This window comes from Nipponia nippon, unplaced genomic scaffold, assembly GCF_047370975.1.
Source record: "Nipponia nippon isolate SJK-2023a ecotype South Korea unplaced genomic scaffold, ASM4737097v1 scaffold_1, whole genome shotgun sequence".
Lineage (NCBI taxonomy): Eukaryota > Metazoa > Chordata > Aves > Pelecaniformes > Threskiornithidae > Nipponia > Nipponia nippon.
The window spans coordinates 112061060-112073596 of record NW_028262290.1 but is presented as its reverse complement, the minus strand read 5'-3'; the positions used below and the strand labels follow the sequence as shown (position 1 = coordinate 112073596).

Sequence of the window (12537 nt, the reverse complement as noted above, 5' to 3'; positions counted from 1 at the left end):
TGTTAAAGAACATAGCACACTAATGAGATGCTTATTTTTCTGCTGCTTTTGTTCTCCTGTTCATTTTGTCTGTATTTTCTGTATAAACACAATTCATGATTAAACATCTTGAATGAATGATCTATGCTATCAAATGCTTTTACATCGCAGACATAATCAGTGAAAAGCTATGAAATGTGTATTCTGATGTAGTTATAATGTTGTTTTTCCCTTCTTCTACTGCTTCAGTAGTACCTTATAGAAACTTGGAAACAACAATTGCCATAAAATCTTTATACATTTGTAAGGTTCTTTGTTTCAATACCTTTTACAGAAAAATGACCTATATGTAGACCAATTGCAAATCTAGAAAAGCAAGTGGCTGCTCTGTACAGTTACTTTTGACAGTGGAACTTTTGATCCTTTTTATTAACAAGAGGCTTTTTTTGTCTTGAAAGGATCAGGTATCCACCACCAAGGTGTCTGAGAAAGGTTATGGAAGCCGTGGGTTGTAGTCACAATCTGCCATTCTGTGCTCTGACACAATTCTTTACCCATAAAATGGAGACCTTTTGCACGTCAGAATGAAGATATGATAACGAATCTTAAGTGCCAAGATACACTGAAAGAAATAAGCATAAATACGCTTATAGAAAGTATAATTTTGGATCATTTGCAGGCATTTTCCCTTTTATTATTTCAAAAAGATAATGGATAGGACTCTTCAAGGAGCCATCGAATCATTTTCTATCAGCTCATTAAAATCCCTTGGTTCCCTTTCCTTACTCCCCCTTTAGCCCTTCCAGACAATATCTGCCTAGACTTACCGTGACCACAGAGATGGCAACTCTTCTTGTAAATCAGTGTTAAACTCTTCAAACACTTTCTGTGCTTTTTGAAATTCTTCTTCTGCCTAAACCAAAATGAAACAGGGTGACTTCTGCAATCACTACGACATAGCAAAACCTGCCAAAATTGGTTTTGTGCATTTTTTTTGTGGGTCTTTTACAATTTGTATTAACAAAGGATGTGACTCAGTCCCACACCATGCAGGCCAACACAGGATTTGCTGTCCCCCTCAGTCTCATGAAGAGAGAAAGTTAGGGCTCAAATGGGACTCATTCCTGAAAGAGGCTGAGTGTGCCCTCCACATGCACCAAAATACTCAATACACATTTATGCTTAAGGGTATCATTATTTCCATTTCTGACAGAGGAAAAAGAAGGGGAACTTTGTGCTCTGTCTCTGCACCGAAATAAATGCCACCTGAGCTTCCTAAGTCTTCTGCCAGCGTCCTTCTGATTGTGCTACCTTGGTAATTCTGCCTTCGTCTTTTCTTTTTGAGCTCTGCAGGGCTTCTAGATGATGCCTCGCACTGTCGTAGTCCACTAGCTTTCTGCTTCGTTTTGCAATGCGAGTCTGTACAGGGGTAGAAATGAAAGGCAGCACAAATAGCACTTTTTAAAAAGTGATTTTAGCTATGTTGTCATTTATGTTTTTGACATATTTTTATTCTTACATCTCTGCTGTTCATATCTGAATTACTATATCATGCAGGAACACGGACATGGTAAAAGAGAGAAACTAATCACCTTATTTTAAATAAGGAATCCATTTACAGATGGTTTGGAAGGGTTTTTGTGGGTGTAGGGCTTACAGGCCTTAGAAGTGAGATATCAGTGTTATATAAGTCTTGTCTCATTCTCCAGAATAAGTGGACCTATTAAACTCATGGTAACACCATCTTCTTCCCTTATATATAGTGTACAAATTTAATAAATAATTAATGTAATTTTTTTCTAGAGTTGGAAAAATGCTTAAAATATACTTTTCAGTACAGTTGCTCTGACACGTAACTCAGAGACCTGGAGTTCAACATACAACAGGAATTCTAATTTACCTGCTAATAATTCTTTTAAAACTAAACAAAAGTCCTTTGATATATACTGACAGTTTGATTTACAAGCAAGTTTGAGACTGAACGTCAGCAATGTTGCGATTTTTTTATTATTTTTTCTTTAGTCCCCAATATAAATGACAAAGGGGATGACTGCATGATACCTAACTCAATTATAAACCATCACAAAAAATTTACAGCAATGTCCATAAAGTCACATTCAAATATAAAAGTATCTACCTCTCACCTGTAATGATTCTTTATCCCCACACATTTAATTTAGCAACCATCTCCCTGGACTGTACACTGGACAGGCACCTGGGAGAGGCTAGAATCTGCATAACAGTCTCTCCTGATGTGTATTACAAAATCTTTTTATAGCTAATTAAAAGACAGTAACCATGGCTTAGTTAAGAGAAAGATATTTAGATTCCCACAGGTGCATCTAGCCAATAACAAAAGACCTGGTTTTCATGTTGTAATTTGTCTGGCATTTTAACAGCTGAAGAACTTAACCCTGTTGAATTCGGCGAGAATTATCTCATACCAAATAAATAGGAGCAGGAAAAAATATAAAAGTTTTATCTACAAAGGCTAATTTACTTCCAAGTACTACTGCATAAAAAATACTTTCGTTCACTTGGAAAATCAGCACAGCCTAATGTCAGGGATTTACTTACAGAACAACATCTTTTACATTGCAGAAGAGAATGACTTCCACCTCCCCCCCTTTTTTTATTTTTCTTTGCTTGTAATCTCATTTTCTATTTATTTTATGACTCAACAGTAATTTTACTAATTGTCCTTTATAGGAAATCATTACTGTACTTTGATATCAGGAAATTGTCCTAGATATGTATCCAAGGTTAACAATGACCCATCCACCAGTTTTTGATGGAAGTCTTCCCAAAGTTCGTCACATTTCTGTAAGGGTAGAAAAGAGAATAATGCACTTAGCAGTTTAATGCCACTCCAAACCTAGGAGAAATACAAATGTAATTAGTAAAGATTAATCTTTCTGAAGTTTTAAAATGTTCTTTATGCCAATAAATTAGAGAGCACTTATAAGGTAAATGAAAAGGAATACCTTGACATTGCAAGTTTTAATTCACAACAAAAGAAGATTTAGCTTAATAACTAGTTTGTGTTTTCATTCTTTCAAATAGTAACTGCTATGTGAAAATAAGGATATCATGGATTCAAGGCCTTCCTCAGGGTTTCAGGTTCCTGAGGGTCAACAATGCAGAATCTGAAGCTGCCCTAGTTCTTACACCTAAGTATGTCTGGTGATGATGAACCTTCCTTACAGAGAAAAGAAGTACAACTAAAAATAGATAAAATAAAGGAAAAAATAAAGTGGGTTTCCCATCAATTACAAGGATTTGTAACCTTAGTTTTGCTTGGCCATTTTTAAAATAAAAGCTGTGGAGACCCACCGTAAGAAAGGTCTTTCCATCCCATACTTTTTATGCCATTAAGGTACACTGGATGAAATGGCCGATGCACGAATAAGAACTCTACCTCGCACTGCTAGAGAACTGGGATGCCAGATATGAAACATGCCAACATCAGCAGGCAAAATAAACAAAATCCCCCCAGAAGCTACAGTGCTTTTCCCCAGTCCCCTTTGCAGCTCTGGGGTAGCCACCAAGATACACCCCTTCTAGTTTTCCATTTTTTAAGAACACGTTAATGCAGCTGATGTGACAAGGACCCTCACCCTGATCCCCCTTTTCTTTGCACATTTCAAAAATCACAGAACTCCCTCCTTTGATGGGAGGGAGGCTAAAGGGGACGAGCACTGCTTTGCAGGGCTGTTATCCTCACCGGCAAGTCGGGAAAGCTATTCCCTAGTGTTTGTTTTACCATGAGCTACTATAGGGCATATTATAAATGCTGTGTGATGCCAGCATTCAGTTCATTCATTTCCTACCCTAACAGGGTCCCTAATGAATTATTATAATCTATTAATCATGCTTAAAAGAAACACCTCATTTATTAACACAATATTTAATCACAGAGGTCTATAGAGCAGCACAGCATTAGATCATAGCAAGCAACTGCCAGTCTTGTGCATTTGCCTCTTTATCTTGGCGATATATGTTTTGGACAAATTAAAATCATGGAGGTTTTCTGAAAGCTAATGGGCTCAAAAAACATTGCTGAAGAGTCCTTTAAGCTATCGTCTTTCCTACCAGGCCGAATAAGATAATTTAGGTGGATCCCTTTTGGAATGATCACTTATATCCTGGACTGCACAAATATATCATTCTGTTTTACTCTATGTTGAGGGATGCATAAATCTACATTTGTGATTATATAGGGAAAAAAATCAGGAGCAGAGATTTTGTAATATTGCCCACATGAGTCTTATTAAGAAGACACATCTAACATTCATCCCTGTATCTAATAGAGATTAAGAGCCAAATTTTGGTCCTTTCACACACAATTACAAATTTCTAAGTGTAAAATCTAATATTCTACAGATACAAGATGAGGTGCTACAGCAAGATGCAGCAAGAGATCTTCCAGCTGTTTAACCTAAAACAATACATATGGTATGGTATCTTAACTTACACAGTTTGGAAGTTGGGTGCTTTTAAAATCAAAAACACGTCATGCCTTCAGCCGCAAGGGAAGGGTAGAGGAAGGCAGCCACGGAGAAGAAAAGCAATTATTGCACAGATTTGGGAAGACTGCTCTGTCTTCCAGTTTCTTGTTAATGATATTATCCAGGAGGCCTTGCAAACTGAATGCCAGGTGGTTAAAAGCTGCACTGATAACAGTTTGCACTTTTTTGTCACCACCAGTACATTTGCTGACAGACTTCCCCCAGAATTAAGGCTGTTTAAGCAGGCAATTCAGAGCACCTCAAGTCAAATTCCTGCAGTGTCCTCTAGAAAAGCCTGTTCTTCTCTAATCACTGGAGGAAGCTAAAAAGGCTAAAATGAATAGTGCCCTGCAGCCTAATTTGCCCCTTAATTCCAGATTCTTGTCAGAGAGGGGCGAGTGTCCCATCAGATATCCCGTTTAGTGCCACTGGCTCACAGTTGTTACACAGCACACAAGGATAAGCAGATTTGATAATTTTCAACATTCAATTGAATTGAGAATCCCAACTGCAAAACTCTGTGTAAGATACCTTGTACCAACTTGTCAATCGGTTGCTATCAGGACCAATTCTGCTCACTCACACTGATGTTGACCTCAGTGGGAGCTTATATCAGGTAATTCATAAAAGAGACATTGCAAATGCGGCATCTGGTCAGCAGGAGGTGCCTTTCACAAGACCAATAATTTCTATGCTCAGAAAACAGGATTTAACACGCAACGAAGAATTAAGGGAAATTTCAGATGCACGCTTCTCCTCAACAGCTCAGATTAATCCATTTAGAGCCAAAATACTTTTTTCTTCTTTCCACACATCTTACCTCTCCAATCATTTTCACATCTTCTCGTCCGTACCAATCTGGCTCATACACTTCATGAAGAGACTCTGTAAGCTTCTTTGAGGCATCTTGCATCCCTGTAATTACACAGAAGGAGGAACATATAACTGCAAACTACAAGAAACAGTTGCTAAATATGTTTATTTTGACCCACATGTACACACTATACTATTCCCTCTGGCATGTTTAGAATATTGTTTTCAAGAGCTGAAACAAAACCTTTATTTTCACCCAGTTCCCCCAGGTTAATGAGAAATGTCCCTCACAGAAGGGTTAACCCATATTTATATGCAGAAAAAGGTTTCGATCAGATTAGGGATTCCATTTTCTACTCTGAACTAAACATATCTGAACATGAATAACAACTTGGAGGGTAGTCCTGCCATTAAAGATAGAACAATAATACCTAAGTGAAACAACAGAACAATAATACCTAACTGAAAGACTATCACTGAGAAGGCAATCAAATAGAAACCTGCCTTTGGTTATTCTCAGCTCTTCCACCCTACAGAACAGTTTCTTACCTTGTCCATAATGAGTACCATGCCCACCTGTGTGGAAGAGGAGGCATCTCCAGGGTGGCACAGTTAAAATGGCAGAGATTTATGGGAATTGCTGGCTGTAAAAATGGACTTAGGAGAAAAGCTAGAAGGGGTCTGCACTAACCAAAAGTACTGCCCAGAATGGGGGAGGTCGCACACAGGAAGAATGTATCTCAGGATTTCTCCCTTTGCTTGTTTTGAAAGATATTTAAGTCTCAGAAGCTTTCACATGTAAAGTAAGTGGCTAAGAAAAAGAAGCTTGTTAATCTTATGCCCCTAATAACAATGGTGACCTAAAGGTATGCAAATAATGAAGCAAAGGACTGGCAAGAGCTGAGGCAGTGTCCATAAGTTTAGGGAAAAGAGATGCCTGAACCTGGGGGGAGTGCCATAACGGACCTGGTTTTACGAAGAATGATTACCTTGTATGCTCACCCAGTAGGCTGAGAACATGTGGAGCCCAGTGCTTATTTACACGTGCAGCAGGGTGGTATCTACAGAGAAGTGCGCTGAGCCAAGCTGCATCAGTCACCTTTGGAGCTCACTACCACAGGTGAAACAAGATCAGGGACTACTTATGGTTATCACTCTCTAACACACAGAGGAGCTGGCTTAAACTTAAAGTAGCTTCAACGATATTACAAGAAAGAGCCTAAATCTATCTTCAGTGAGATCAGTTTGACCCTAGTGAATAAATTACTGCCTTCAGAGAAGGCACCAGCATTTGCCTTTCCATTTTGATGCAGCACAAATACATTAGATGTTGAATATGGTTCTGAATCAGGTGAAACAAAACTGATCTCACCTAACATGCTAAGAGTCAGTTCAGAATCAGTGATTTCAAAATGACAACTTTATTTCAACTTCTTTGCAAAATCTGAACAACACTGCTAATTTTTTTACCTAGCATTAACTTTTTTTTTTAAAAACACATTTTTTCTCCAGCCAAAGTCTGTTTGCTGCAGCACATCTGTGCTGTCTTGAAAATACCGCTAGCGTGATCTTCAGATTTAACTGCTCAGTGGCTGAATTTAGGAATAACATTGATATTTCTGTTCTCTGCACAAAGAAATGTTGAGGAGTGGAAGAGAATTCACTTGAAACTTGAACGTCTAGAAGAGCAGACTTGACCTAGTCAGTAGGTATTCCACCACGCACTCCAAAACACACACTTGAGATATGACAGGAAAATAAATGCAATAATGCACACTTTGTAATATGAAAACAGTCGTCTATGGAATGGGTATGATAGGAAAAAAGATACTGAAAAAGCTGAAAGTAGATGGCTGTCCTCAGACCTTGGGTTCAAGGGAAAGAATGGTGTGGGAAAAGGGGAAAACAAGTACAAAGGAAACCCTGGTATTCAGAGGGCACAAGCTTTCACCCTTAAATCCAAAGGTGCTGTGTCAAAATAGAATAATTTATCTCTTCAGGGATTGTCTTGGGGGTGCTTTTTAGTGACAGCTCAGCTCAGAGAACTGGTATACCACAAGAACTGAAGACTCTCTCCTTTGTGGTTAATGCTTAGGATGATGTACCATTAGCCAAGAAAGAGTTCCTCAGTGACGGGGCTTTTTTTGCCTAGAATATGCCAGATTACAGTAAAATAACAGATAAACTTCACATATTTTTCCAGGCAGGACTCATTTAAAATCTTTAATGCCACTGCAAATTAATCAACTCAGGAGGTAAGGCAAAACCAGCACAGTATCGCCGTGCTTAAGAAGGCTGCTTCTGTCCACTCACAGCGAATGCACAGATCAGGAAGGCTTGCGCATCCCTGCTCACACTTGATCCTTTCTGATACCTGAACTTCTGCCCTTAAGCACGCTGCGTGCTAAATCTCCCACATAGGTTCTAGCACAGCTGCTCGCTAATCCCTGCTGCAGCTTGCATTCAGCTCAGTCACAGACCAGGCTTGGGTAGAGCACCTTTTCCTACGCAGACTTTCTTTTTCAGATACTACAGGACTCAGGCATATATCTGCTTAAGAGATTAAGTAAAAGACACGATATCCCACGCTTGAGTCATATCAAAGTTGCACCAACTTTTACACTTGTTTCAGTTCTGAGAATCTGGTAATCCTTCGTTCTACCACATTCCTGTAAAAAACATCAATCAAATCCAGCTGCAGCATGAGGCAAGTGGGCATTACTGTACTTGGCTTCCTCCGTCAGGAGCTTCAGTCTGAAATTTCCACAGACCAAGATCATCCGTCCTACTCCCCTAGTACCGCATCTATACTAGCTTTACTGCAATACCCCAAATAAGTGCATAGGTAAATACCAATCTGGTGGCCTCCCATTCTTTTTCATGCCTGTGGGCATAAACTTAAAATGTCCAATGATTTCTTATTTGGCTGGTTTTCACATAGAATTATTTCTTATGCACTGATAACTTTTATGCATTATTCAGCACTAAAGTTAAGAGGATTAGTGTCAGCCATAGACTGCAGGCTGTCTCTGCTGTTTTTAACTGCTATCACTGAGAAAGATGAATTGTTTAAAACAAGTCATTAAAGTACTAAGAAATGTGAAAAGAATTTTTACTGATGAACAGTTAGACATTTATATTGAATATGAGTTGTTTCATTTAGTACCGCTTCTTCTTGGTAATTGGGTCACTTATTTAATAACTACAAATGTCAAAATAATTGAATCACTAGGGAAAAATGATGCTAAATAATCCAGTTACTGAAGTCTGAGGGTCTTGCACGAAATCATCCCTCTTTCTTTGGGAAAGAGCCCCTGTCTCTGGACCCAAAGGACTCCTAGAGGCCCCCATGTCGTAGGGATCCTGGGGTTGGTGGTGCAGAGATGCTCCCATTACAGTGCCCTAGAGACAGCAGAGGGTAGGTGACTCTTTGCCATCACAATTCCAATGTACTCAAGCTCCCATGGAGATTGAGACTGGCCTGGGACTCCATGTCACCTGTAGGACCCATATACTGTGGGGTTTCCTCACTCCCTGGCAGGTAAATCTAGACTGAATCATGGAGAAAATTCCATTTTCCTGATGGAGCGAGGCACCTTGGTCTGGCTCTTGATATTTAATTATTTGAGTGGGGAAGAGAGCTTCATGTGAGGTTCTCCAGGGAAATGACCTATCCTGCCATAAGAGTTGTATCTGATATTGCTAGTTATCCATTAGAGTTTCCACTGGAACTATTCAATCATTTCATAATTCATTACTAAATTTTACAGAAAGATGATGAATAGTTTTATTGCTTCTAAAAATTACATGATTGATTCTAAGATTTGTGTGTCTGGAGGATATCATAGAATCATATGTGCAGTTCTGTCAGCCACAGACTGACAACTAGGCAGCAAAACTGCTTAGAGACCTCCAAAACCTCCCCTTCCCTTGCTGTAGACCGGTTATTATTTCTCACTATGTTAAGTCACTTGAAAAGCATGGTGCTTCTTTTCCATGATGCAGGATTCCTTTTCACCTCTGCCACCTTGCCACCTGCATGCAGATCCAGGTCTGTATCCCCCCCCTCTGCACTGGTGCTTGCGAAGAGCTCAGGGTAGAGAATAGGAGGCTGATTAGGGTTTCTTTAACAATTGGCCCATAAAACTGTTCAAGTCATCTACAGCTCTCAAAAGCTTAAAAAAATAAATCATGAAGTAGAGAACCCAGAAACACGTTGCCAAGGAGACTGGAAGAGACAGAAGATTGAGGCATGAGATGATTATAGCTGTGGGGAATAGTACACAGTCTCGTCAGTACAAACACTACTGATACATAGCGGACGTTAAACTGTCATGCAGGTGAAATAAAACAGCACATAAAAGCCATTCACAAGCTCAACAGCTTCATTACATGGTTCCTCCGAGTCCTTGAGTAACTAGCAGTAAAGATCACAATCCAGCTAAGACTGAGAAGCACCTCTGAGTGAGAGGAGTCTGAATACAGCAAAAACTCTTTTAAGAATGTGTGATACTAAACCTCAAACTGTCAAGTGTATTGAAATGAAGGGATAGAGGGTCATAAGGTTCAATTGACCATTCCTTGCTTAAATCATGCCCTTATCTTGTACTTCTGACTTCCAATATCCAGTCACTCAAAAGTCATGCAGCAAAACGAAACTTATTACTAGAGTTCACAACATACCAGCTTCATAAAATGCTTTTAGTTAAAGTTAGCTATCTTGCCAATTCCTGAAACCCTTTATAATTAACTGCTTTTCTCACACCTGTAAGAGTACAAGGATGTCAAGTGCATTATTTTCCAATGATATGACCGACATTTTTCCCTGCAAAATGAGCCCCTGATGACAGCATGCCTCCAAGGCTCAGATCTTCTAGATGCGGAAATCCCACTCTAGTGCCTAAATTCAGGGGTTCCCATGCTTTTGTGTATAGCCACCCCAAAATGTTTTAACGATGGCAGTCCTTCACAGAATAGCAACAAAGAGGCTGTAGCAGTTGCTGGATTTGCTTCTGCTACTCAAAATCTGGAAGGGCCTTTGCCACTGCTGAGCTAGTCAGCTTTGGAGAAGCCCCAGCCAGAGCTGTGTTTGTGGACTACTGTCTTGGGCTGTCCTCCCACTCCACAGCATGAAGGTGTGCCAACACGTGTGCCAAGGATGCCCACTGGTGGCTTGTTGGCTTTGCAGAATAACATTTTCAAGGCTTTTGTGAGCTGCTTATGACTGGGTCTTTTTTAACACATGAAGATACTGAGGTGTTAGCAAACACTTTTCATTCTCAGTAAGAAAGTCAGTCCAAATTATTTTCAAATACGGACTTACAGGCTGCAACAAGAGAGAGATGCTGAACAGAAGAAAAGCATGGCTAAAAAGGCAAAAGTTGCACAATGAAAAATTTCACGCCAAGTTAAAAAAAAAAACAAACTTGGTGCAAAGAGTAGCCCACTAGACAATAAACCAGCAAAAGGACCATGAAGTGGATGCACAAAGTACTATGAAAAGAAGAGAGAGAAGGAGAGAAAGAAAATGAAACATGGAGAGGAGGATTGTTGTCACCAACACGGAAATCAAAGCAGCATGTAAACAGTCAGCCTACGTGACAGAAAAGCCATCTGGCCCACAAACAGCCTCATCACGCTGCTTCTGAGTATCCACCTGATAATGGGTGTAGGGAAGGGATGACTGAAAAATAAGAATGTAAAAATCAGCATCCAATGGGTTCCAAAAAAATGACCAATGCTGAAATTTCTTCTAAGAACAAAAGACATTGTTCAAATCCCTACAAGGCAAAATACCTCTTGTCTGGTATAGGATTTTCTTTGGCCAGCCCATCCAGCAAATAATAGATGGTCAAAGACATTAAGGTCCTGCTTTGCTCCCCATTTTACAATTCTCATCACAAAGAGGTTTCTTCCCTGCCTGTCAACAGCTGCTGAAGCTTTATTATGACACAGCGATTTCCAGGGATGTTAATACTGGTTTGTAACATTTTCCTTCCTGGACTGGAGCCAGGTTAAAAATATATACACATATACACACACACACACACACACACACATATATATATATTTATATTTATCTCAAGAAGCTATTACTGTCTCTCTGTCAGTCACCAACTCTTATTCCCTTCCCTTTAGCACCTGACCTCCAACTCCTTCAAAGAGAGGCAGCATGAGAAAGAGAACATTCTGTGTAGGGTGCTAAGTTGAGTGTGCTGGATTTACAAATGTTCAGTAGGATTTAAATAGCTGTTTAATTAATTTCTGATACTTAAGCGCTGACCAGTGAGCTTCTGCTACTTGGATTTTCAATGTAGTATTGAAAGAGATCACATTTGATTTTTAAACTTAAAAAAAATGGATTAAGCAGGCAGAAATACATGAGAAATCATGTCATCGCAGGGAACATGGTTTTAGGGGGAGGAGATCGTCATCCAACTAGTAATACCTGGAAATGTTCCAGTCGTGGAGGTCAAGCAAATCCTTGCCTTGAAGGGGGTATTTCATATTCTAGCATTTGCAAAGACGATTAACAAGATGTGTAGATTTTGTGAGTGCTCAAAATGCATGCAACGTGAGAACCTGGGCAGCAGTCCTGCACACAAAGGACAGCCAAGGATGAGCCGTGCATGCAAGACTGTACACACGAGTTGACATCAAAGTTGCAGAATCCCTAGCAATAGGCTAAAGAGCCTATGCCAGATCCAAAGCAGAAATGTGCACTACTAATGACAAAAGCAATATTGCTTGTATTTGTCTTTGTATACTTTAAACAAGTCTACTTGTCTCAATTTTTTAAAAAATGTTTGTTTTATGAAAACATGACGTAAAACTCAAAAATCACCTTTGATGGCTGCTAAATATCCTCTCAGTTCTCTCTGGAGCCTGGAACCCTCTGCCTGGAAAAGAAAAACAAAAAAAGCAAGGAAGTAAAACCACATTTCAGTTATATTTCATGCCTTAAAACATGCATACAGTATGTCAAACTTAACAACAAAAAGCCATTTCAGGAGCTATTTGATGAATAGTGTCACATGTTGCACAGGTTCATACAGAAAAGGCGGCCTGGCCAAGATGCTATGAATAGTATACTCTCTAGGCTAAAATTTCTGGGTTTATTTTATCAGTCATCTGCACAGGGAAGAATTCCAGCCAAAGAAAGACAGGTATATTTTATGGCCAAGGTCCAGTTCAAGTCAGCCTGGCCAATGTCCTAACCTGAAACACGAAGAAATAT

At 39.5% G+C, this 12537-nt stretch overlaps 1 protein-coding gene across 2 annotated transcripts in view; it reads right to left on the bottom strand.

Annotated features, from left to right (window-relative positions):
* The window catches only part of AMPH (amphiphysin), a 122805-nt gene that overhangs the window by 41048 nt on the left and 69220 nt on the right, over positions 1-12537 (bottom strand). For both annotated transcript variants that reach the window (XM_087767099.1, XM_087767092.1), the window contains exons 3-7: positions 12145-12199; positions 5308-5402; positions 2705-2800; positions 1291-1398; positions 807-892 (exon numbers count right to left, since the gene is read on the bottom strand). In XM_087767099.1, the coding sequence (XP_087623225.1) occupies positions 807-892; positions 1291-1398; positions 2705-2800; positions 5308-5402; positions 12145-12199 (440 nt within the window). The remainder of the gene's footprint in view (positions 1-806; positions 893-1290; positions 1399-2704; positions 2801-5307; positions 5403-12144; positions 12200-12537) is intronic.